This window comes from Elgaria multicarinata, chromosome 12, assembly GCF_023053635.1.
Source record: "Elgaria multicarinata webbii isolate HBS135686 ecotype San Diego chromosome 12, rElgMul1.1.pri, whole genome shotgun sequence".
Lineage (NCBI taxonomy): Eukaryota > Metazoa > Chordata > Lepidosauria > Squamata > Anguidae > Elgaria > Elgaria multicarinata.
The window spans coordinates 10,237,327-10,263,425 of NC_086182.1; the positions used below are offsets into that span (position 1 = coordinate 10,237,327).

The 26,099-nt window shown below is 44.5% G+C and overlaps 1 protein-coding gene across 1 annotated transcript in view; it reads right to left on the minus strand.

The window, feature by feature from the left end:
- Positions 1-757: 757 nt before the first annotated feature.
- The window catches only part of PHYHIP (phytanoyl-CoA 2-hydroxylase interacting protein), a 40,260-nt gene continuing 14,918 nt past the window's right edge, over positions 758-26,099 (minus strand). The window contains exons 2-5 of the mRNA XM_063139461.1: positions 9,869-10,052; positions 4,363-4,537; positions 3,007-3,124; positions 758-1,872 (exon numbers count right to left, since the gene is read on the minus strand). Of these exons, the coding sequence (XP_062995531.1) occupies positions 1,338-1,872; positions 3,007-3,124; positions 4,363-4,537; positions 9,869-10,033 (993 nt within the window). The 5' untranslated portion in view covers positions 10,034-10,052 and the 3' untranslated portion in view covers positions 758-1,337. The remainder of the gene's footprint in view (positions 1,873-3,006; positions 3,125-4,362; positions 4,538-9,868; positions 10,053-26,099) is intronic.

Below are 26,099 nucleotides of genomic sequence, written 5' to 3' on the forward strand. Positions count from 1 at the left end.
AAAGCTGGTTGAGGTGGTACCAGCTAAGCTTCTGGGAGGAGAGGGGATTCTTCTCCTCCACCACCACCCCATACCCAAGTGAGCAAAGAATGCTATAGATCAGTGGTTCTCAACCTTCCTAATGCCGCAACCCTTTAATACAGTTCCTCATGTTGTGGTGACCTCCAACCATAAAATTATTTTCGTTGCTACTTCATAACTGTAATTTTGCTACTGTTATGAATCGTACTGTAAATATCTGATATGCAGGATGTATTTTCATTGTTACAAATTGAACATAATTAAAGCATAGTGATTAATCACAAAAACAATATGTAATTATGTGTTTTCCGATGGTCTTAGGCGACCCCAAAGGGGTCGCGACCCATAGGTTGAGAACCGCTGCTGTAGATGAAGATGACACGGGGCCTTGGAAGGTGCAGAGAGCCCTCGGGGAGAATTGGGGCAGCGTAAAGCCAGTCTAAATTCCATTTTGGAGCCAAATTCCATTTCGGAGAAGCTCCCAGGGGCTGCGTGGTGGGCGGAGTCCAGTGGTGGGCAGGGCCAAAGGCAAAAGCGGTGGGGCCAAACTAGCTAATACACTGGCATATTTTAGCTTAACACTCTTACTGTCAGTAATTTAGGAGAGGCATTGAAACCTTTTAGAACAAGGGGGGAAATTTCACAAAAGCTGGGGAAACCAACAATCAGTGGTTGGTAGAAAGGAATGGGGTTGGGGAAGAAAGGGTGTGGCCCACTGGGGAGCCCTAGAAGGGCCAGATTTGGGCCCTGGGCCTGAGGTTCTGCACCCCTGGCATAAAGGAAGGGGCCAAAGGAAGAAGGAGGGCAGAAGCAGATAACGTTCCAGTTAGGATGCCCTGTTTAGGAAGCTGGATTGCGTTATCACACTGGCCAGACGATTTGCGGTGTGCGCAAAATGAAATGTCCATTTGAGTTTGAATAGAGTGAGGGAATAGAAAACAAATGGCATTACTTCCTATAGAGAGAGCCCAGGAAATCTAGGGCTGACCCTTTCACACTCCAATACATGGGCAAGTGCCTATTGATCTTGCTAGAAGAGTAGGCCCTGCCAAGCTGCCCGGATCTATCTCTCCCTGTTCAGGTTCTTATTTACATTGGCTAAGGATACATGAGAGAGAGAGAAAGGGAGATGGATGGATGGATGCAGGTTTGGTAGGATGCAGTGAAGGGCCTGCTCCTCCAGCATTCCCTTTGGCCCCAACTAGGACCCAGTTCTCAAATGGCCATATCTATTGCCAAGAGCCTTCACTCCACAGAGACCTCTCACATTCATGTTTCTCGCCATCTCCCTTCCCACCCCCACTCCAATCCAGTCTCTAGCGCCCCACGCTGATGTTGCACGTCTTGCAACTGGGATCCTTCTTGGCATCAGCAGTTGAGAGGCTCATGAGCTGATGGCCGCTGATCTCCCCCAGCACTCCTAAGCTGAGGTCAACTGGCTCAGTGTAGATGATTTCCAGGATGACGTCCTGGGCATGACGGTAGACGAGCTCGCCATCCTCCACGCAGCAGGTCAGGAACTTGTTGCAGGAAATGTCCAACTGGGGCAAGCGCTCTTGGCAGAAGTGGTCTCCCGGAGAGCCTTTGGGTGCAAGCACCAGGATGACGTAGTGATAGGCGGTGTACATGCAGTAGAGGTCCGCAAAGTAGAGATTGGTGTTGGGGCTGAAGAGGCGCTGGGCAGGGATCTGGAAGCGGTAGCGGCCATACGGGGAGTCCTGCGGAGGCTGCCCTGTGTTGAACTCAGTATTACAGCTGAAAAAGATGCCGTGCAGCATACCACTGGTGGGTGAGCCGTGGCTGCCACTGTTGTCCTTCAGGTACGGTTTCATGAAGTTCCCACCGTTCATTCTAGGCAGAAGGGAGACACAGGCAGTTAGATACAAGACTACTGAGCCCGAGATAGGGACGACGTAGGGTCATTCCACCTTCACCGCTATGTCCCCCAATGACAGCAAGTGATCCAAGGAAGGCAGGAGCAGTTGACCAATATTCTGGAGCAGATGAATCTACCTATGACTCCCCGCCCCTTAGTACTTCTGAATGCCTTGCCCAGCTGAGGAAGAGGAGCCAGCATGGTGTAAGTGGTTAAAGAGTTGGGAGATCTGAGTTCAAATCCTCCCTCAACCATGAAGCTCGATGGGTGACCTTGGGTCAGTCACTATCTCTCACCCTAACGTATTTCAGCGGGTGGTTGTGAGGATAAAATGGAAGCAGGCGGGAAGAATTATGTATCACACCCTGAACTCTTCGGAGGAAAGGCAGGATTAAAATGTAATTTAAAAAATGTGTTGAGAGACAGAGTGGTATAGTGGTTAGAGTCTTAAACTAGGATCAGAGGGGTCTGGGTTCATATCCAATGAAGCTCTGAACACTGACTTTAAGCCAATTACTTTGTCAGCCTAACCTACCTCATAAGGTTGTTGTGAAGATAGGATGGAGGCTGCGCAGGGGGGAAATCATGTATGCTACTCTGAGTTCCTTGGAGGAAGGGTGAGATAAAAATGTGATGTGATGAATGGGTGGCTTTTGAACAAAGCAGGGATTATTGGGAATACAGATACCTGCCCTGTATTCTCATCTCTGGTGGAGGGTCTGCAGCAAGTTTCACTTTAAAGAAAAGACAGGGATAGTAAAGGTGAAGGAGGCTACAACTCGACCTCCCCATCCTTTCTGAGGGTTATACTACCCCTCTATGAGCTTTACCACCCGACTGGAAGAGTATTGTGCTGAGGAAAACCTTAGAGTAGAGGGTTAGCAACTGGATGTCCCTGGGCTGAATCTAGCTCTTTGCATGATGTCATCTTCCTCCCCATCACTGCCTTAAACTGCAGTTGTTAAGAGGGAAGGGAGGTGTTTGAATCAGCAGCATTTGTGACAATGGGACATGGCAATTGTGGGTAGAAAGGCATTTGTCTGCAGTTGATTTTGGCACTCCCCACTCACTTGTGATCATGGCTGTTTGGGAGGTGGGAAGGCCCTTACCTGGCATGCTGGAAATATTCCTTGGTGTGGTTCCGATAGAAGACAGAGAAGCGAAGCATCCTCCCTGCAATGAGTTCAGCTTTCTCCTGCAGCTGGGCCAAATGCTCCTTTGCATAGTCTGCATGGGGCATTAAGTGGTACGGGTGTTTTAGAGTGTAGCTCTCCCATCACTGATTGTGTACCACACATCCAATCTCGCTCCCCCACCCCTTTGGATACACCACCTTCTTCTCGCTGCACCTGGCTTGCATATCTTCCCCTCTTTGCCTCCAGCCAGTTCTCCCTCCCTGTCACCTCCCGCTCTGGGCGTGCTGGCATGGCACACCCTTTGCCTCCTACTCAGCAACTCTTGCTCCATCGTGAAATCTGGATTTACTACCTTTCAGCACCCCTCAGCTTGTTCCAATTCCCATCAGCCCAGGCCCTGCCTTTTAGCCAGCCCAAACAAGTGGTTTTCATCTCCCTCGCTTCTTAACTTAAAAACGTACAACCATCACACACTGTTGTGTTATTCTCTTTCTTTTATATGTTGGTTGGGTTTTTGAAGTCAATTGCACAAGCGCTTTTGGACAAGCCACTGGTTTTTAGGTAAATGGGGAAAATGAACACCCCAAAAAAGATCCAGAGTGCATTGTGCAGCTATTCTATCTTTTCCTCCTTAATGGGTTTTTTCTCTGGTAAGAAAAAAGACGAAAGCAGCAGTAGGTAGGAAAACGCAGGAAGGTTATCAATTGAAGACAGCAGCATCTAGCTGGAACCCTTGTAAAATTCTGTGAAGGAGGCATTAAATGCCTTGTCTGAAAGCACCCTAAAACATTTACAGTTATTTGAATTAAATATTCATAAAATAAATTTTAATTGTATTTATTTAAATGAATACATTTTAATTTTAATTCTGAAATACGGGCCTGGTGCTTTTTCAGTGAAACCAGTTGTCCCCAACCCAACGCTCTTCAGATGTGTTGGACAACAGCTCCCATCATGCCCAGCTGTAGTCCAGCACATCTGGAGGGTGCCAGGTTGGAAAAAGGCTGAGTTATCCCAAAACCTTTGCACTTCTCAGACTAATCACTGGAAGGTGAAGCAAGTTTCTTTCTTAGTGAACAAATGCAGCAGAATCATGCCTGCACTCTTTTCCTTATATCTTCACCAGTAAAAAGGCAGATACTTCATATTCTTGAAGGGTACTTCTACAGGTTCTTCAACAGAGAACTTCTGAGTGGATTGTGTTCCACTCCCATGGACTAGACTGGTGTTGCCCCCCATATGGATGTACTTAATGGTGCACAAAATCTTCAACAAGAGTTAGCCTTCAACGTGCCTCACAGTAGGCTGCCTCTGCTCAAGGACACTCACCCCCGGTGCAGAATTCGACAGTCTCGCTCCATCCAGACACGAGGTACTCCCCATCGCTCTGCTTCACTGCTGTCTGTACTGCCACACTGTACTCCGTCCTGGGACTCAGAAACCAGTGACCCCTCACAGTCATGGGCAATGCAACCGCCTTGGCTACCAGTTTGGTAGGGACATCCTGCTCAAAGAAAAGAGTCAAACAGGATCTACACTACTGCTTTAAAACATTTTATAATAGTAGTGACAAGTGTTGGGACCCAGGACATACTCCGTATGCATTTTTCAAACCTTTTTCAAAGTGTGTCATATCCTGCTTGGTGTAGATTTGGCCCATGTCAGTCATCTGACTTGATTTGGGGCCCTGGATTGGTTTGCTAGGCAAGCACTGAGCTTATGCATCGCTTGCCTAGCTATAAGCTGTGGAGAGACCTCTTTCAGACTGAGGGCCAAATTCACTTCCTGAGAATCTCTCAGGGGCCACATTCCAGTGGTGGGTGAGGCTAAAGGCAGAAGGGGGCAGGGCCAAAATACTCCCAAATGCCAGCATATTTTAACAAAACCTATGGAGATATATGCAAAATCCAGAAAACCACCAGATTGGCAGCCAGAGGAAAAGTGCATGGTCAGATAGGGATCCCAGGTGGAGAAAATCCACAGTGGAATTCACACTCCAGTTGAAAACTCTTCCTGCCTTCTCCTCTGCCCTGATCTGTGCTGCTTGTGCACAAGCTTTTAACCCTCCTTCACAGTCTCAATGGTTTCATTTACAGTGCATTAGACCTGAGCGAATAATCCTAACAAGCATCAAAGTGCATTGTGTGGTTATTTCATTTAAATCGTTGGCATGCTGGCAGCAGTAGCTCCATTTAACTTGCACTCTTTTTACAGAACAGCGTTCTGTTTTACAGAACAGATGAGTGGGTGGGCTTCTCAAAACTGATGGGGAACACATGAGACTCTGAGCCATTGCTCCAGTATCATCTATTGTTCATCCAGATCTGATTATAATGAGTATCGTCAACACAAAATAACAGTCACTCCGCTGGCACCCATGTAGACTTCTGGGATCAACTTTGGTATGTTTGGTTTCATTACCAGAATGGTGAGATCCACCAATAGGAACCTGCTGCAAAAATAATGGCTAGCAGATGGGTGGGACCAAATGCAAAATGGTAGCTCAGTTACCTGAGGCGGAGCTAGTTACCTATCCATACACTGGGACGATCTCCATATTCTAGTACAAATCTACATCTGCCTTACTACACAGCAGTATGCGGGTCTTATAATAAATAAATAAATAAATAAATAAATAAATAAATTATTGGGACAGGGGTCCCCAACGCAGCATCCACAGGCACCTCTAATGGTGCCCTCACAGCTCTTCATTCCCTGTCCCTTTTATAAAAATAATAATTTGAAAAGCATTAGGGCGCCAGGTTCTCGTTCCTGAACCTGCCACTGTTCCATCGGGCAGGAAGAGAAAGCAAGGTAAAGAGTTTGAGGTGGGGTAGAAATAACAAGGCTGGAAGTGGAGAGAAACAGCAAGATAAAGTTGTGAGTGGGAGAGAAAGAGCAGGGCTATTGGGGTTAGGAAGGGAGAGAAATAGAGAGGAGTGGAGTAAGATTGAACAAAGGGGAAAGGTCCCTGAGGACAGAAGAAGACTGGGTGGGCCAGGAGGCAACTCTTTCCATTTCCCCCTCCCTTCCAGGCTCTAGCCTAGTTATTTCTCTTCCCCCCACCTCTGCTCCATATCTTGACTAGCCAGACCCCCAGAGTAGCCTTTATGGGACTAGCCACATCCTCCACGGGAGCCATTTTCTCAAATTCCCAAATCTGCCCACAGGTCCAAAAAGGTTGGGGACCCATAGATTAGGAATTATAACAGCCTAATTTAGAAGGGAAGGAAGAAAGTCTTTTGTTGTGGCTACTGTTAAACAATACAGACTTCGAAATACTGGCTAAGTTGCTGAAAATCATCCAGTGAATTCTGATTTGTCTTCTGCTCATGCCTGATCTATACTATAGAAGGTACTTCTAGAGAGATGGTTCATCCTACTACCAAGCAAAAGACACTGTGCGGCTTTTTTGTCTTTGCCTCCTTAACTGATTTTCTTTTGTAGAAAGAAAGATGGGAGAAGCGGTGGAAAAACATGGGAGCATTACAAGTAGAAAACAATTTTGCCTGCCCCCACCCTAAATTTTTATGGCAGGGCGATCGTAGGATAAAAGACCATGCCTGGAAGCATGCAAAGTTGATAGTCATTTCCGTTCTCCAGGGCACTCTGAGAACTGTAGCTCAGTGACATGGGGCTAAGGATCTGTAATATATAATTTTAAGTATCCTTACCTTCTGAAGATTTTATGTTTATTTGATGGGGGAGGGGAGACATTTACAGGTTTAGTTTTCTTGTGAGGAGAGAGACTAATGGCTGATGGCTTTTTAAAAATAGCTGTTTATTTCCAAATACACAAGTGAAGCATAGGAAAACAGGCAAGCACCACAGTGCTCTTTACTCGTCTTTAAAGTTGGATGTGGTCCTCAAAAGCAAACAGCATCCCATTGGAAACTCCCCGTGACTCTGCAACCAGCTTCAATAACTCACTTTTCTGTCTTCAGTGCTGGCTACGATTTAATTACCAAACTGCTCTTCACTCACACAAAGGCAGAACACTAACACTAGTCTCAGCCCAAGCCCTGGATGGTAGGTGCTCAGTACCTTGTAGCTACAAGCCATCAAAAACAATGTCTTCTAGCAGCTAGCCATTAGTGCCCATGAAGGAAACATCTTTATCTGAACCAAAGATTACAGAAGTAGTTCTTAAACTGTGTGGCAGGTGTGAAATTCAGCGAAGGATAAGATCCTTTAGCAAAGACTTGGGTGAATTAAATGCCCCTGACAGAGAACCCTCACTGATACATTTTGGATTTGTGGGGAATGACTGTGCCCTCACTGCCCCATCACCTCAAGTGTGATTTTGGAAGAGTGTGATTGTTTATTAGATGGTGTCAAAGTACATTTTGGTTGAGGTTTTTTTTTAAAGGTTTCCAAAATCTTATGCGTACGACAATATCACAGCTTCTGCATCAATAGCTTGTTCACAGTGCTGAGAAAAGTGGCTATCCCACGCGACATAAAAAGAGTGCACCTATTTTCATTTGACATCGGTTGGCAGGCTTTTTACTTACAGCGCTCACAGATGGAGAGCACTACAGAAATTAAAAGTAGAAAGAAGGATAGTACTCATTAAAACAGTACTTCGTTACTGTGGAACACTGCAATATTCATTGCTATCAGTAATTATTGATGAGTAAAATAGTATGTTCCTGTAAAATATAGCAGCATTTTACTCGCACGGTCTTTCCTGCTGTGCCTCCCCCCATCATTCAATTTTGTTTAAGTTTTAAAATGACTGATGGGATGCTGCTTACAGTTCTGAAACTCAGGTTTCAAAACGGTCTCCCTTATCTAAAGGGTTTTACCCTCTCGCCTCTCCACTCCCTTCCCAAGATTTATACTGGGTAAAATGAATTCACGCTGAGGTGGCAAATTGTATGTGAGGACTCACATGAGAGAATGTGCGCCCATACCAAAGAAATAAAATAAATCTCTGCCCAGTCAAGTTTTCTCTCAGACATGTTAGTCTTTTATATATTAATATGGAGCAGCATCTTGGGCTAATCTACAACTACAGCCCTTTCGCAATGGAGGATGGATAATTGTGAGGTTTCCAGCTTCTGGGATCGTCCCTCACAGGACACATGTGAGGGAGGTTTCCTGCAAGTAAAGGGGAGCCATTGCAGGAGGACGTGTGCCCTGTGACAGCAGTTCCTAATGGATACCGGGCAAAGTGGGCAGGACTGGACAGATGAGTACAAGGCACGGAATTATTTTTTTAATAACTCCTCTGAGATGTGCACCAGCGCAGATACACAGCAACACGGGGGGGGATAGGTACTGTGTTGAAGATGCGCTCCAGATGCGCTATGTTTGTGTAAAAATAAATAAATAAATAAGCACTTGGTGATGAAACACGCTGATGGCCATGCACATACCCCTCACAGTGGATTGGCTGTTTGCTGTGCTAGGAGCTAGCTCTGAAGAGCAACAGCTTCGTGAAGGGGGGGGGCACACCAGCTGCAGACTTTGGGATCATAGCGAGAGAGCCGAAAAAAAGTGACAAAAGCAGTCATTCCTGAATAACTGAGTGGTCAACCCGAGATCACCGCTGGAGTAGGTGAACATCATGTGGCCCAGTAGGGACGGCTGCGATATTATTCAGGAAAAAACAGCTGGTGTAGACAAGGCCTTAGTCATGTGAGCATTCTTTGGTTGTCTGAGGTGACATAGGTTGATCGCCTCAGAAAGCACTAGAGCTAAACTGCGGCAAAAACGATACTATTTTGAAGTGGCCAGAACTGGACAAAAAAGCAATGAGTGTGCTTGGAAAAAAATCTTTTGTTTTTAAGAGAGAACATTGTCACCTCAACAGGCCGCAGAAGCTGCACTGCACTGCAGTGCCGTTTCTATGGCAATGTCAAATGCTGAAGAGTCAGGAGACAGGCAAAAAAAAAAAAAACCCCACGAAGGGAAGAAAACCAAGGAGAGAGCGAAAAAAAATAATGTTAAACATTAAATAGCATTGCCATAGTAACCAACCCTGTTAAACAGCATCCAAATTAGTGACTCCATTTCAAGAGAGAAAGATGTGAGTAATTCATTTCACGACTCTCCTGTCTCTAAGAAAGACACTGTTTAAACATTCCTTTCCCAAACTGATTTCTTGTTGCAGGGGAGACAAGTTTGGAAACTGCTTTTATAGCTATTTACCCTTTATGCTGTTTTATAATAGGAGGAACCCATTGGCCATGCTGGCTGGGGATAATGGAGTTGTAACACAACACATCTGGGGAAGGCTACTTTATAGTCTGGTCCAGACTATAGGTAATATGGACTAAGGGTAATATGCATGTTTAGGCAGAACAAGGTCTTACAGCAAGAGCATTCTGACTCTGTGTCTTACTCCTACTATTTTCTATGGTTTGGTCACTAGTAGTTTTCTACATAGGGAATATTATTTACACTGTAAATCTATCAATTTCATTTTCAAGGTTTCCCCTTAAAGAATCCTGGGTGTTGTAGTTTGGCGAAGATGCTAAAATTTCTTTCTCAAGGGAAAAGGAATGACTATTAAACCAGTTTAATTCTTTGGTATAGGAATGCCTAAGAGTAACCATCTTTAACCTGGCACCCTCCAGATGTGTTGGACTACATCTCCCATCATTCCCAATCAGCATAGTCAATGGTTGGGGAAGGCCAGGAAAGACATCTAGTTGTTGCCTGATACATTCATGGGTTTGAAAATATAGAAACAGCAGTGGTATCGTGGCTGGGGTTGATGGGAATTGCAGTCCAACACATTTGGAGGGTGCCAGGTATGGGAAGGCTACAACAGCATCTCCTGATCCACCCACCCTGCATGCCATTGTGTACCCTTAAAGGGGCTCACCCGATGTTTGAACTTATTGGAGTTCTTATTCTCCTTCTTGTTCAAGTCAATGAAGTAGTGAGTGACTCTGTCCAGGTCTCCAACATCCATGGCCCAAGAGATCCGGAATGAATCGCAGGTGATATTATTGATCTCAATGCTGCGCGGGGTGGATAACAACTCCATGATCCGACCGGTTCGGCTCCTATGGTTGGATCAGACAAAAGATGTAAAGGTGAATAAGGAGAATGTTAAAAAAAGCTAGGTTTGCAGCAACTAACACCCAGCCTGAGAGAAATCAGAATGGCAGTATCCCTTCCATCAAGGTACAACAGAAAGAGTGAAGGGAAGCAGAGCCACTCCATTGGCTCTGCTCAGAGACCAGCATCTTTTGGCTCCACCAGTCCTGGAACTCTATTGTTTAATGAATTGTTGGTTTTGGCTTAGTTGAATTGACTGATATATCTTGTCGTAAATTAAGAACATCAGAAGAGCCATGCCGGATCAGATGGACCAAGGGTCCATCTAGTCCAACATTCTGTACCTGCTGCCCACAGGGAAACCCACAGCAGCCTTCTGCCCATGTTCCCCACCAACTGGTGCACATAGGCATATTGCCTCTGATACTGGGTAGCATATAGATGTCAGGACTAGTAGCCACTGAAAGCTTTCTCCTTCAAGAATTTGTCTAACCACCTTTTAAAGCCATCCCAATGGGTGGTTATCACTACATCTTGGGCACATAGCGGATTCCATTGTTTAACTATGTGCCGTGTGAAGAAGTCCTTCCTTTTATCTGTTCTGAATCTCCCACCAATCAGCTTCATGGGATGACCCTAGGTTCTAGTATCCCCTGCCTTCCCCAAATGTTAGATTTAAACTAGGTTGGAAAATTCCCATCCTGGATTTGGGTCAATCTACCCACAATCCCAACTAGGAACTGAAATAGACTTATCTAACTCAGGGACTTCCTGTGCTCTCTTTCCTGCTGCATTGAGACAGTAATTTGACCCATTCAATTGGCTGGTGTATTCTGGGAAGCTAGAGCTATCTTTGCCCATAGAAATGAGCCCTGTCTGAGCCTTTGCCCTCTCTTGAGTTCATCCATCACCTCTAAAGCTTTGTTGCTCTAACCCACACCAACAATCAGTAGACAGTCCCTCTTTGCAACAATACTGACTCCAGCTAGTGACTCTGGAGTTATCAGTTCTCTCCTTGTATCTCTCCCTCTTCAACACCTAATTAATTATTTCTGAATCCAGAGAACCATCTGAAGAGCGGGTGTCATCCCACACAATGCCTTGATTGAGCAGACGGCTCCTTGCAGGTGTCAGTGCTAAGAGAGTACGTTGCAAGCCTCGGAAGAGACAGATTCAGAGCAGATGGCACTAGGGAAGGACTAGACTCATGGCCAAGAGACTTGGCAGGAGGAGGCATATTTTTGTTTTGAAGCTTACAGTAGAACAAACGAGAGGAATTTCAGGTAGGGAGGGCAACACGTGTACAGGCATGTGGACGGAGACAGAGAACATTCCAAATAGGCAACCCTGTGCGATTTGGTGTCGAGGACTTGAATAGCCTCAACTTGCAATAATATCCTTTGTGCAACACGGAAGGTTTGCTTTCCATCATATATAGGGCAGTTTCTCTGGGACCACTGCGCACCAAGGAGCAATACGATTTGGACAGAGGCTGCAGTTAGGATGAAAAATATGTTATTATGCACATACACTGCACACGTGTGGTGTAAAAATGGGTGTGCTGATATTATGCATTTGTGCAATTGGACAATCTTGCACACATCCGCACATTGCATGAAAACGAATGTGAATAAACAGACTGTATATTGTATAATGAAAGATGCAATCCTATGTATGTTTAGATAAGAAAAAGTCCTACAACTCCAAGCATTCCCCATCTGACTGGGGAATGCTGGGAATTGTAGGACTTTTTCTGTCTGAACACGCATAGGATTGCACCTTACAAGAACTTCCTAATGTGCACCGCACAAAGGACATATGGAGTGTGAGATTGCATGCTGTGTTTGTGTGACATCTATGTGCCCAGATCCAGTGTGAAGTTGGAATGTCTGCCAAGAGTGTGCGATAAAGCATAAAGTATTATGGTTCTCCAATAATACTGATGGCTAGAAGATCAAAAGATGCTGAAGGCTGGTTGCTGCTAACTATTGACACACTTTTTTGTACTTTAAATACTTTAAAGTACTTTTAATATGAACACTGTCAGTCTCCCCAAAATATGAATACTTGCTGCCTCCCCACTTTCCTCCCACTCAATTGGTATATATGTAAAGAAGCAAATATAACCTCCTGTACTACTATCTCCTCCCAAGGAGAGGCCTTGAAGAATCTGCCTCTGAAATTTCCTGCCCACTAGGAAAGTAGAAAGGCACAGGACTATACATTTCAGGAGTGAAACAGCAGGTTTCCCTAGATGTTTGCCATATCCCACACATACTACCACAATCTTCTGTTTAGGCTTGTTCCGATATGATGTATTGCTGCTTTCAGGAGCTTTTGTGGCATCAACATACTTGACAGCAATATACTTTATGACCTAGGAGGCCAAAGATATCTGCCAAAGCAATTGTACAATCTCCAAAGTACAAAGAACCAGTGAAGTAGAGTGGGGAAAACATTGGATTTGGGAGATGCTTAAGCTTAACTCCCATTGATATCAATAGGACTTAACATTAGAGCTGGCATATTGTGATGGAATAACCTCCCTGTCTCTTTTTTTAAAAAACCCTACAGCTGCAAAGGAGTTGGCTTCTCTCACACAGCTCCTCTCCTGACTCTGTCCCCTTCTGCTTCCTGGAGAAAGCAGGTCATTTGTCTTGCTTTGCAGCAAGCAGAGGCTGGCTGGTGGGACTGAGGAAGTTGCTAGGCAGGAAAAGGGCTGGATCTGAGTGGTAGAGCACATGCCTTGCATGCAAAAAGTATCAGGTTCAATCCCTGGCATCTCCAAGTAGGGTTGGGAATTACCCTTGTTTGAAATCCTGAAGAGCAGTCACTAGTGTGTGAGCAACTATGATGAACTAAATAGATGTATGGTCTAACCTGGTATAAGGCAGCATCCTATGTGCTCGGCTTGCCTTTTCCTGGGTGAAATTCAACCTAAGTCCTACTTAGAGTAGACAATTTGAATTGAATGTGACTTGAGTCTAGTCTAAATAAGACTTACATTGGATTTTATCCACTCTCTACTCCACGCTCAGTAAATCTTTTGGCAGAAACACCGCAGCTCAATAGTAGGCCACATGCTTTGCATTCAAAAGGTCCCAGGATCAAAAGGTCCCCAGTGAAAGCTACTGTAGTGTAGTGGCCAGAGCATTGGACTGGGAATCGGGAGATCTGGGTTCTATTCCCACTCGGCCATGGAAACCCACTGGGTGACTTTGGGCCAGTCACAGACACTCAGCCCAACCTACGTCACAGGGTGGTTGTTGTGAGGATAAAATGGGGAGAAAGAGGATTATGTATGCCGCCTTGGCTCCCTTAGAGGAAAAAAGGTGGGATATAAATGTAATAAATAAATAATAACTCTCCAAGTTGTTCTGAGAAAGGCTCCTACTTGAAACCCTGGAGGGTTGCTTTCAGACAACACCAAGACAGAGGGACCAATGGTCTGACTCTGTATAAAACAGTTCCCTATGTTCCTAAACCATCAACTATAGCTGTGGAACAACTTAAGACAAAAGCTTTTCTGGTTTGCCAACCAAAAACCTATCCATGGCTGTGATTCTAAGCACATTTATGCAATGAAGCTGTTCAGAGTAAACACGCTCAGAGTCTTACTGCAAAAGGGCTTAACTGTGGTTGGAGCATGTCCATATTTTTCTATGCCGTAGAATTGTAATTTTAAGAAGCTTTGCTGGAGTTTTTATTACACCACGGCATTTTAATGACAAACCAAACTCGTTGCGATCTCAAAGAAGGAAATCAGGTTTGGTGTGATTTGTCCTCAAGTAATCCATGTTGACTGCTTGTAATTATCCAATTGTCTTCTTTGTGCTTACAAATGGATTGTTTTATGATTTTATTCAAATAAGTTGCCAAGGGTAGAAGTTGATTGTGGACATGTATGAACACAGTGCTGTGTGTGGATGGCCTTTCAGTGTTTGCCAAATGAAATGGAGCCCTATGAAGAAGGTTAGGCAGAAAACTAGAGTTACCAGGTTTCAACGTGAGGATTCACATTGTAACTTTAACAACTGTGAGTTAAGCAGGAGATACAGATGTTGTTGATTCTCCTATTCCAGTCCTATCACCTGCCCCTTCTGCCTGTGGGGCAGCAGCCTTGGGGTTCTACTTAATACAGCAGGAAGGAGAGGAATGAAGGATGGATGCCAAAACTGGAGAAGGAATAGGAAGAAAAGGTTGTTTTAGTTCCCTAAGTGGAAAGTTGTAAATCTACAGTGTGAATCTCTGGGTTGCAACATAGCAACCCTACAGAAGAGGCTTCTATCACGTAGACAGATGCAGTGTTAAATTTGACAGAAGAACCAGTTAATGGGAATGTGGAGCAAACCCTATCAGCTAGTGACGTTTTTATACCAGAACCTGGGAAGTGTCACTCAGGATCAACTGCCAACTCAGACGTAAACTCAGAGGATGGCCAAGGGCAAATGTCTTTCTCTTAGCCACATTATTCTAGCTGTAAAATGTGAGTAATGGCAGCTTATGTTTTAACTTGGTATTGTGGGAATAAATTATACAGAGTTGTCAACTTTTTTCTTTCTTTCTGACCTCTGTGCCTTTAACAGCTACATAATAGGCATAAATCTGCAAGTGATACTTTTTTTCCCATCACTAAATTTTCATGCAAGGACCAGTTGATTTCATCTGCTGATTTCTGCTTGCTATGCTGCTGCTAAAGTCCCAGGAGCCCGGCCAGCTAATGACCCCACCTGTAGACAGCTGCTGTTCCTACCTGTAAAGTGATATAGACGATAAGTAAAGTAATCTCATTCGTCTGAAGTCAAGCTTTTAAAAGGCTAAAGCTATTAAAGGAGAACTCGAGTAATGACAGCGCAGAGAAAATGAACGACAGGGACTTGCTATTTGCTCACTTGTAGTGAGAGCTCAAGAATACCAATGCAATTAACAATGCAAATACAGAGAAGCACCTTTCCTGCACAAGGTACATTCCACACTGTGGAATGCAGTGGGAACTAACAGGAGCCACACACCTAAATAGCTTGTGTGAGGACCTACAAATCCAGGTAGAAGAAAGATTAGCTTCAGTGATTGGTGGTTAAGATAGTAATAGGATGCAATCTCATTGGTAATAAGGTTGCAAGGTTAATAACAAGATGCAACCTTACAGCTGGGCTGGTTTTCTTTAAACCTCTGTATTAGGAGGACACAAGGGACAAATCCAGCTGTCACAGTACTTCCTCCCTGTAAAGCAGAGACGGACAATTTGTGGCACTCCAGATTTTTTTAGTCTAAACTCCCAACTGCGCTAGCCAACATAGCCCATAGGGAGGCACACTGGGAGTTGTAGGCCAAAAAGCTGGAGGGTCACAAGTTGCCCACCCCCTGCTGTTAAGGAGGCATCAAAATGTTCACCTAGGACCTGGCTTTCTGCTTTAGACACTGCATTTCTTTCCATGCAGAGGCTAAGTGTAGACATGCAACAGAATGTGGTGGAAATGAAGAAGAAATTGCTACAGTGATAGAATGGACTGCAACACTCTGGGTTACAGATAGGGCACGTCATTTTTGATGGCTTCCCTACTGTTCCTGAGGAGCTCGGCTGCACTGTTATTTTTTAAATATGCCTCACACATCTTGACTCTAGTTGTCTCCATTTTGTTTCAGAAGGCTTATTAATCAAAGTCTTAAGATCAGCCAGAGGCAAGAAAGTTAGCATGTTACACTTGCTGACCTCTAACTTAATTAAATTGCCAGAAGCAATACTCAGTGGTATTCAAAGTATGGGAACTCCAAATCTTGCAAATGTCTCTCTTATTGCTGAGACAGCTGGTCTACCCATAACAAATTCTGAATTAGCCAATCTAGAGCCCTGATGGTAGAAACTCTCCATTCCTGAAGCCGCTCTATTACAAGTAAAATCAGAATGTCTGGGTAGTACTATAGCAAAGAGAACCAAGGACAGGATAGAAAAAGAATGTAACTTCCCATTGAAAACATCTAAAATTAAGTATCTGGGTATTCATATAATGGAAAATCTTGATAAGATGGTTAAAATCAATAATAGAATGTTGTTTCAGATAAAGAGGAAAATCTTAATCAATGGTCCATGATGAATTTAGCATGGATGGGACATATACCTACGGGTAAAATTAATGTTCTTCAAAAGGTTTTTTTTAAAAAAATAATATATCTTTGAATATCAAAAGAGCAAGACTAAAAACATAAGATTTAAGTACAGACTTTATCAGGGGGTGGGGGGAAGACCTGGGATTGCACTATATATTATGTGCAGCCCTTGGAAAAGTAGATGTACCACTAAACTGCATGTAGAATTGCAAATGTGTCAATCTGGTTAAATTCTGAAGGTATGGAGGAATATGATCAAACTAGAACCTATTCATGTTTGAAAGACATTGTTTGTTATCATGTACAGGAGGATATGGATGTAGTATGCCAGAATCCATGTATGTCGGCAATGTTTGCAGTATGGGGAAAATACAGAGGGGAAAACCTGGTTCATGCACATGTATATATAATGAGTAGATTAAGGGGTAAATCAACTTGGGAGGTTCATGGATCTCAACTGTTGAAAGATTTTGGGGGGAAATAATGAGATTGTATCTTTTGAGCTTTTAAGGGGTTAGATGAACCTTTTTGTTCCTGAAGTGTATAAATAAGACATGCCATGGCTGGATTAATTAGAAAAGACTGCGCTGTTAGAGATCCAACAGTAATGGAGGAACTGTTCTATGCATCAGTAAAGAAGGGATTAATTGAAAAAATATATAAAATTCTTAGTCAAATGCAAAGTAAAGGACCTCTGCATTATCAAAAGAAATGGGAAAAAGATCTGAGTATTTCCATCACAAAAGAATATCGTGTTAGCAAGGAGAACAAATAGTTAAAGTACTGATTGCAGCAAATTAGGAAGAGAAGTTCTACAAAATAGTGCATCGATGGTATTTGGCACTACATAAATTAAAAAATGATTTATAATTTAACCCAGGACAATTGCTGGAGATGTGGAGAAGCTCATGCAGATTATATGCATGTATTTTGGAGCTATAATGAAATTAAAAGCTTTCAGCAGTTAGCATTATACCAAATAGATTACAGGATATAATATTCCAAAGGAACCATTAAGAGTATCATTAAATTATTTGGAAGGATGCATTGATACAGTTCAGGGGTGGGGAACTTGTGGACCTCCAGATGTTTTGGCCTACAACTCCCATCAGCACCAACCAGCATAGCTAATAGTGGGGAATGATTTATTTATTTATTTATTTAGAATATTTATATACCGCTCCCCATTGAAAAATTTCGGAGTGGTGTACAAGGTAAAAATGAAAATAAAAACAGAATAAAACAGTTAAAACAAAATTTAAAAAGAAGCAAAAAACAACAACACAGAAATCCAAGGCTGCATGTTAAAGAAAGGCTTCTTGGAATAAAGATGTTTTCAGGAGGCGCCGAAAGGAGTACAAGGTTGGAGCCTGCCCGACCTCCAGAGGCAGGGAATTCCACAGGAGGGGCGCCACCACGCTGAAGGCTCTTCCCCTGGTGGATTCCAATCGGAGGATGGATCTAGGTGGAACCACCAGGAACAGGCCCTCGGATGACCTCAGTGACCGGGCAGGTTGGTAAGGGAGAAGGCGCTCTCTCAGGTATCCTGGTCCCAAGTTGTTTAGGGCTTTGTACACAAGTACAAGAACCTTAAACCTGGCCCAGTAGCGAATAGGCAGCCAGTGCAGTTCCCTCAGCAGAGGAGTTACATGCTGGAAAGGGGCAGCTCCAGACAACAGCCGAGCTGCAGCATTCTGCACTAGCTCCAGCTTCCGGAGCAGCTTCAAGGGCAGCCCCACATAGAGCACGTTGCAGTAATCCAATCTTGAGGTTACCAATGCCTGTACCACCGTGGTCAAGCTATCCCTGTCCAGGAGAGGCCGTAGTTGGCGAACCAACTGAAGATGGTAAAAGGCACTCTGAGCCATGGCGGCTACTTGAGCCTCCAACGACAGAAATGGGTCTAAGAGTACCCCCAAACTACGAACCTGTTCTTTCAGAGGCAGAGCAACACCATCCAGAACAGGCAATGAGCCTGTCTCCCGGACTCGGGAACCACTCACCCACAGGGCTTCTGTCTTGCCAGGATTTAGTCTCAGTTTATTGGCCCTCATCCAGCCCATTACTGAGTCTAGGCACTGGTCCAGGACTTGCACAGCCTCACCTGATTCAGTTGTCACAGGGAGATAGAGCTGCGTGACATCAGCGTATTGATGGCATTTCGCTCCAAATCCCCTAATGACTGCTCCCAACGGCTTCATATAGATGTTAAATAACATTGGGGACAAGATCGTGCCTTGCGGCACTCCATAGCTCAATTGCCAGGAGGCCGAGGACTGGTCACCCAATACTACTCTCTGAAAACGACCCTGTAGGTAGGACCGGAACCACTGTAAAACAGTGCCTCCGATGCCCATCCCACGGAGTCAATCCAGGAGGATACCATGGTCAATGGTATCAAAAGCCGCCGAGAGATCGAGCAGGATTAACAGGGTTGCATTCCCTCTGTCCCTCTCTCGATAAAGGTCATCCATCAGGGCGACCAAGGTTGATTCAGTCCCATAACCAGATCGGAACCCAGACTGGAATGGATCTAGATAATCAGTATCCTCCAAGAGTGCCTGCAGTTGCTCCACCACAACCCTCTCAAGTACCTTCCCTAAAAAAGGAGTGTTAGCAACTGGGCGGTAGTTGCCTAATACCATCGGGTCCAGGGTGGGCTTCTTCAGGAGTGGTCGCACTACTGCCTCCTTAAGGACAGCAGGGACCACCCCTTCCCGGATAGAAGCATTTATCACCCCTTGGACCCACCCTGTCAGACCCCCTCGGCTTGCTTTTATAAGCCAGGAGGGACGGATCGAGAGGGCAAGTGGTCGGTCGCACTGCTGCAAGCACCTTGTCCACATCATCAGGCCGCAATAACTGGAACTGATCCCACAAAATTGGGCAGATGGTGGCATCGGACACCTCAACTGGAGCTGCACTAAAAACAACGTCAAACTCGCTGCGGAGAGAAGCGATCTTGTCCTCAAAGTGTGATGCAAAAAGGTCACAGCGGGTCCTTGACGGAGCCAGGGCCCCATTTGCTGGGGAGGATGTTAGCAGCCCCCAAACCACCCGGAAGAGCTCCGCTGGACGGCTACTCAAGGACGCAATGGAGGCAGCAAAATAAGCCTTCTTTGCTGCCCGCACTGCCACGCAATAGGCACGATTATGCGCTCTACAGCGTGCTCGGTCATCTTCACTTCGAGTCTTGCGCCATTTGCGCTCCAGCCGATGTCCAGCCTGTTTCATTGACCGCAACTCCTTAGTATACCAAGGAGCAGAGCGGGCTCTACAGGACCGGAGAGGGCACTCAGGTGCGATCAAGTCGATGGCCCTCCGCATCTCACCATTCCACAGTGAGGCTAGGGCCTCGGCTGGATCACCAGCTCTCTCCACTGGAAAATCCCCAAGAGCATTCAGAAATCCATTGGATTCCATCAGTCTCCTGGGGCGGACCATCCAAATGGGTCCCTGATGATGGGGATTGTAGGCTAAAACATCTGGAGGGCCAGAAGTTTCCCTGATATAGTTGATGTAGAGATGATCACAAGCCTATTAACAGCAGCAAAAATGATAATTGCTATGTATTGTAAAAAGGAAGTAATATCACCTCTCTCACATTGGTTTTTATAGGATTCAAGACATAGCTCTAATGCATAAACTTGCATATTATGTTTTGGCTCATAAAAACCAAATATATGGAAATCAATTTATAAGGAAGTGGTCAATTTTATTCGTTTCTGAAACGATCAATTTGAAGATGATGGATGTCCCTGCCCATTGTTTATGTTGGTATAATTTCTTTTGTAGCTCCTTTCCCCCCCTAGGTTTATAGAGTAGCGGTAAAGTAACCAGTGCCAATGCAGTGCATTTACAGTAATATAGAAAAGTATTGCATCCACACTGGCTGTTTTATTGCAATTTCTGGAGAAGAAAAATGGGAGACAAGGGCTCCCTTGGAAAAGAAAGGCAGTAGCAGGAAAGGGAAGCGCCCATTCTTTCTCAGGTGCTGCCACTTTGGCTGCAGCTTTTGGAGAAAGCTGTTCGCTCCCTTTTGGGGTGGAATATGACATGCTCTGGGAGTTATATTTAGATGTGTCAAATTGCAGGAAAAGAGCAGGGTTCCCCCCCCCACACACACAAACAATTCATTCCCTGGCAGGGGGAGGGTGGGACTGCCTGCAGATTAAACAAAGAAAGAAAGTAGTGCATCAGAGAGTGAAGTTATGGTAAGCCTCCTCTTGCTGTGCTGCTTTTCTGTTTGCAGGAAGTTACTCAAGTTGGGAACCATTCCAAAAATGTGATCATCAATCAGGGCTGGCCCTACTATTAGGCACAGTGAAGCAATTAGCTCAGGCAGCAGACAGTGGGAGGTGGCAACAAGATGCTGGAGGAGAGGCTGTGTGCCGGGCGAGTCTAATCTGTGCCCCCTAAGTTAACCTGCTGCTGCCTTCAGGTGCAGTGGAGGATGCTGTCCCATCAACAATGTTGTTGACAGATACATCTGCTTTTGTACTTGGAATGGGAGGGGTCGTTGTCTTGTTCTTTGCCTCAGGCAGCAAAATGTCTTGGGCCAGCCCCATCACCAACATGCATTATGCAATGGTGGTTCTGTTCATTCTACCACCTCGCCATGGCACCCCTCCATTCTACTCCACACATATGTATCACTAGAAATAATCACATCTGGAAAGTTCCCCAGACTCTGATGAGTGTCTCCATTGAAACATTTCCTTGATGTCTCCTTTAATTTGGACAGCACCCTGCATCTTTGACTTTAGATTATGGCTATAGCTTTGAAAGACTGTAAAGGAAAAAAGACAATGGTGGTTAGAGAGTTCTTGGAAGCTCTCAGCAACAGCTGGCATAGACTACCAGTGCTCACCCCTGGGCTCTTGTTTCAGTAGTAGAATACAGCTCTGAAATGAGTAATAAAGGGAGGGTTGCTATGTGTAGGGAAAGCTTCACCTGTTGGACATATAACAGTCACACAGTTGTTAAAAGCATAGGACCCTGGCCAAAAAAAGGTATGGCATCCCTATTTCCAAATTAGGCATTTCAGCATGAGCCCTGGCACCACATTTAGACATGAGCTACTAGACCTGTGAAGGCACCAGATGCACAAGGAGCCCTTACCCTGTGGGTGGAGGGGAAGGAGGAGATGGAGAAGCTCTTAATTTCAGTCACATGTGGCTTTTTCTTTTTTTTTTACATAGGCTGTGCTGTGTTTATTCAGTAAAACAACTAGCTAGGGCTCAATTTGGGGAGAAGGTAGTAATTATAGTGAGTGTTCTCACGCAGTAACTGGCAGCAAGAAGTTGCTGTTGAACCAGAAATCCAGCCAACTCAGAGATATTTCTAGAAGGAGAAAGACTCTAACATTTCTGCCTAATTCCAAAATGTAGCCACTTCCTCTAGGACCATGTATATTAATGAAGTTGTGAAATTGATTAGACCATATAGCACATTTTAGTCTAGTCAGTTTCACTCTTCCCCCCCCCCCCCATCCATCCCACAAAAGATGCTCCAAAATTGCTCTGGACATGGGCTGGGGAAGGATCATAGGCACTGTCCAATAGGTTCCCATGACAATCATACGTGATTGCAAATCCCTTGAGGCTGTGTCATACTCTTAATTCTAAAACTTGGAGTCACCAAGTTGATTAGCAGTAGATTCAGTAAAGATGAAAGAAAGCTTTCCTTCACACAATGCATTTTTCATTGGATTCCTTGGATGGATTTAAAGAGGGAGTAGACAATTTGATGGAAGAGGAAGAGGAGCCTATCCAAAAGCTATTTGCCACAATACCTAAAAAGAAGCTCCATGTTCAGAAATATGCCAGTTTATGGCTGGCAACAGAGAGAAAGGGCTACTGCCTTCATGCCCTGCAGGTGGACTACCTGGAACCATTTGGATGTGCAGTGGGAAACTATCCCAGTTTAATGTGCCTAGGACTCTGGGCAGGGTGCAGGTGGGAGACAGGGAAATGTGAACCTGGTTTAGCAAAGCTAGATCAAAATTAGACTCAGAGCAGCCCTCTCAAAGTCAAGCATTCAGCTGCCATCATCATAACAGGACAGACATGTTGAGGCAGAAGCAGGTGGCCCTTGTGGCGTTAACATGCAGTTTGTTTCACTCTATAAACACAACAGTCCTGTACATCAACAAGAAGGGCTGACTTGGTAGGGCGGAACTCTTATCTGAAGAGGACAAGCCTGTTCACCCCTTTTGTCTAGGGGAGAGGCACTGAATGACTAATTCCCCAAGGTGAACTTCCTTGCCCCTCTAATTTGCCCTTTCAGTTTAACCATATAGGTGTAAACAAGAACTTGGGTTGCATTCCTGGCAATTCTCAGTACCAAAAAACAACTCGTATGAGATCTGGAGGAGGAAATTGCAGTGAGAGACCTTAGCAGTACTATTTGGTTAAATCAGGGGTGGGGAACCTCAGGCCCAGGGACCAAATCTGGCCCTACAAATTTCTGCAGATCTCCCCTTCCCCGGCACCATTCCCCACCCCCAACCACCAATTGGTGGTTCTCCAGCTTTTGTGCAGTCCCCACCCCCCAATTCTAGAAGGTTGAAACACAGAGAGCTTCAGCTATTGGGCGGTATAAAAATGTAATAAATAAATAAATAAATAAAATCTCCTAAGGCTTCGTTACTGGTTAATTAAGCTTCAAAATGCTTTTTTTTAAAAAAAAAATTTGGCCCTGCCACCTTTGCCTGCAGCCATACGCAGCACCAATGGAACACGGACCCAAGAGCTTTTCTTAAACTGAATTCGGCCCTCAGATTCCCCACCCCTGAGTTATGCTTACCAGCCTGATTTCCCCCAAAGAATCCTGGGGGTTGTAGTTTGATGAGGGTGCTGAGCGTTCTTGATTAGAGAATTATACCCCCTTGCACAACTACAGTTCTATGTTGCCCTGGGGAGAGGAACTGACTATAAAACCAGTTAAAGACTATGCTGTTCCCTTTGCATCAATATCTGAAAATGCTATGCTACTTGATGAGTAGCATACTTGATGGTAGCCACACATCGCCTGGAGACCCATTCTTGATTCCTCCATGAGCAAGAGGCATTACTGGGACCACCACTGCCAAGGCTAATTTCAGCAAAAGATCGCCAGAGCATGTGAATTAATAAAGCTGCATGCATTTCTCACACTACTACATCACTACAATAAGCCTTCACATGTCTGAGAAAAAAAGAAGCCCACACACTTTGAGGCCTGTAGACCTCAGCCAAGCCTACCCCTCTCTTCCTGTTTCTTTTTCACTTTTGTATCTTAACTGTCCAAGGTCACATCTCCTTTAGTCTCTCAGCCTAAGTTAGGGTTAGGTTGCAAGATAATGATTTGTGCAGGGACACCCAGTAAAGCTTTATGGGAGAGGAAGGATTTGAAGTCCACCACTTCTGCATCACACTAGGGCCTAATCTACACCAAGCAGGATATTGCACTATGAAAGCAGTATATAAAAGGCAGGAGCCACACCAAGCAGGATATAGTGGTATGAAAGCAGTATATGGTATGTGTCAGTGGGCCCCAACAGTAGTCAGTGTACTTCCATGCTGCTATAAAGCAGTAGTGTGGCTCCTGCCTTTTATATACTACTTTCACACCGCTTTCATAGTGCAATATCCTGTTTGATGTAGATTAGGCCAAATTCTCATTAATCACTCAACCAGTGGCTTTTCTGCAAGGTCCCCTCCCCCTTATCCAAATGTTAAAATCATCATCTTAAAAATTTCTAGCACTTTGGGCATTCGTGTTTCCCGGGTATGATTTCACTAACAATTTACAACAATTCTAGAAAGTAGGCCAGTATTACGAGCCCCATATAGCATGTGGGAAGAATAAGATGCTGAGGCAAAGAGTGGAAGGCTTGCCTAAGGCTACTGATGAGTTCATAATCGAGATGAGATTTGAACAAGGGACTTCTCCATTCACAACTATTAGGCTGCAATCCGATGCAAATTTACACGGGAGTAAAACAATAATAAGCCAGCAATTAAACATTCAAAAGCAACAGCAGACTAAAATGCCTGGGAAAATAAAAATGGTTTTGCTTCTTGGCACTGAAAAGACTGCAATGTGGGTGCCAGGCTGGCCTCAGGACCCTTGGGCCCCCTTTAACTTTTTCTTCTGGCCAGTGTTCCAAGCAGCTGGGCTAACTGCCATTTTAATTTCCCACAATGCAGCAAAGCATAGCATCACTGGGGCATTGTGGGAAATTAAAATGGCATCCCTCAGCCTTTTAAAATGGAACCCACCCACTTTGAGCTGCTTGGAGCACTGCTGTTCCTGCTACATCCACCAAGGCTCACCAACAAAGGAAGGATCCCATTAAAGGGCCCTTTGCCCAGGATGCCAACAAGCTTCCAATTTTAGCCAAACCATGCCCCCATAGCTTTCTAAAAACAGTAGCCAAGGGGGCTACTATAAAAAGTGAGAAAGCTAGGCCCTCACTGGCCCTGCTATTATTTAAGCACTAATCTCTGGTCCCTAATTCGATCCATGACCTTCATTCCCCCATCTTTTCTCCTTTGACTTCATCCTTCTATCTGATTTCCCATCTATGTGAATACCTGCTCTTGTGACAGGATCACAGCGCTTCCCTGTCAAATCTTTTTTCCTCTGTGATGGCTCCTTTTGTGCTTTGAGAAGAAGCTACTTGTACTTAGAGCTATCTTGCTGGCTGCCTCCACACCTGCCTTTTCCCCTATCAGAATTCAGCTGATTCAAACTTAACCCTCCCGTGGCCTAATAAATCCCTCTGAGATCACCAAAGCTAACCGTGTGATAACAGCTACCACCTGCAAAAAAAGGGCAGCACTAAACTTAGCAAGGAGCAGAAAGAGGTCTTATCTATGCTCATGCAGGACCTGCTTGAAATAAAAATTCAAGAACACTGCTTTTTTTTACTGCAAAGGAGAGAAAAAAATATCGGAGCATCAAGCTATCAGCAGGAACTGATTGCACAGGAAAAAAGAGAATGTTTCACCAACTTTATAATCACAGCCTCCCAGCTGCAGCAATCACTGAAATAGCCTTTGCTGCTGGGATATGGGTAGGTTATACATCCAGATAAATAAATTCAGGAATACAAAAGCAGAATGCACAGGGATCATCCTTTATCTGGAAAAACCTCCCTTTAAAAAATGTTAAACATATAATATACAGCAGAATATTCCTTATTATTTCAAAGACAGAAAGAAACTAAATATATTTTTAGATAAACTTAATATATTTGTATGTATTTTCATCATCTTTGTTTAGGAGCTGCAGCTGAGCATGAGAGCACTTGCTTTACAAGGAAAAAGTCCCAGGTTCATATCCTGTCATTTCCAATTAAAGGAATCAGGTTGCACAACTTTCTACAAACTGGTGTTGTCCAGATGCTTTGGGCTTTGACTCTTATCAACCACAGTCAGTTTGGCCTATGGTCAGGAATTCTAGGCGTTGTAGTCAAAAGCATCTGGAAGGCAGCATGTTTGGGGAAAGCCAAGGTAGCCGATCACAGGAAAGATCTTGGCTAGAGGGATCCTGTACACTACAGCCAGTCGGAATGGTTATTGCTGGGGTAGATAGACGAATAGTACCAGACCTGTATAAGGCAGCGTTTCCTTTGGGGAGGAATCAGGCTGTAGCTCAGTAGTAGAGCACATACTTTCCATGCAAAAGTTCCCAGGTCCAACCCCTGGTATCTCCAGGTAGGGTTGAAAAAAACTGAAATCCTGGTAAGTGGCTGCCAGACAGAGTGAACTAGATAGTTTGTCTCAATATAAGGCAGCTTCCTATGTTTATGTGTATGTCCTAATCCCTCCAAATAGCAATAGGAAAACCACTTATTTCACAGACTTAATTACTGAAACAAGAGGTGCTGGGGCAAACGCTTACCTATGTGTCATGATCGTGACCTCAGATAGGGATGTAGTGAGTCTATGGTACTT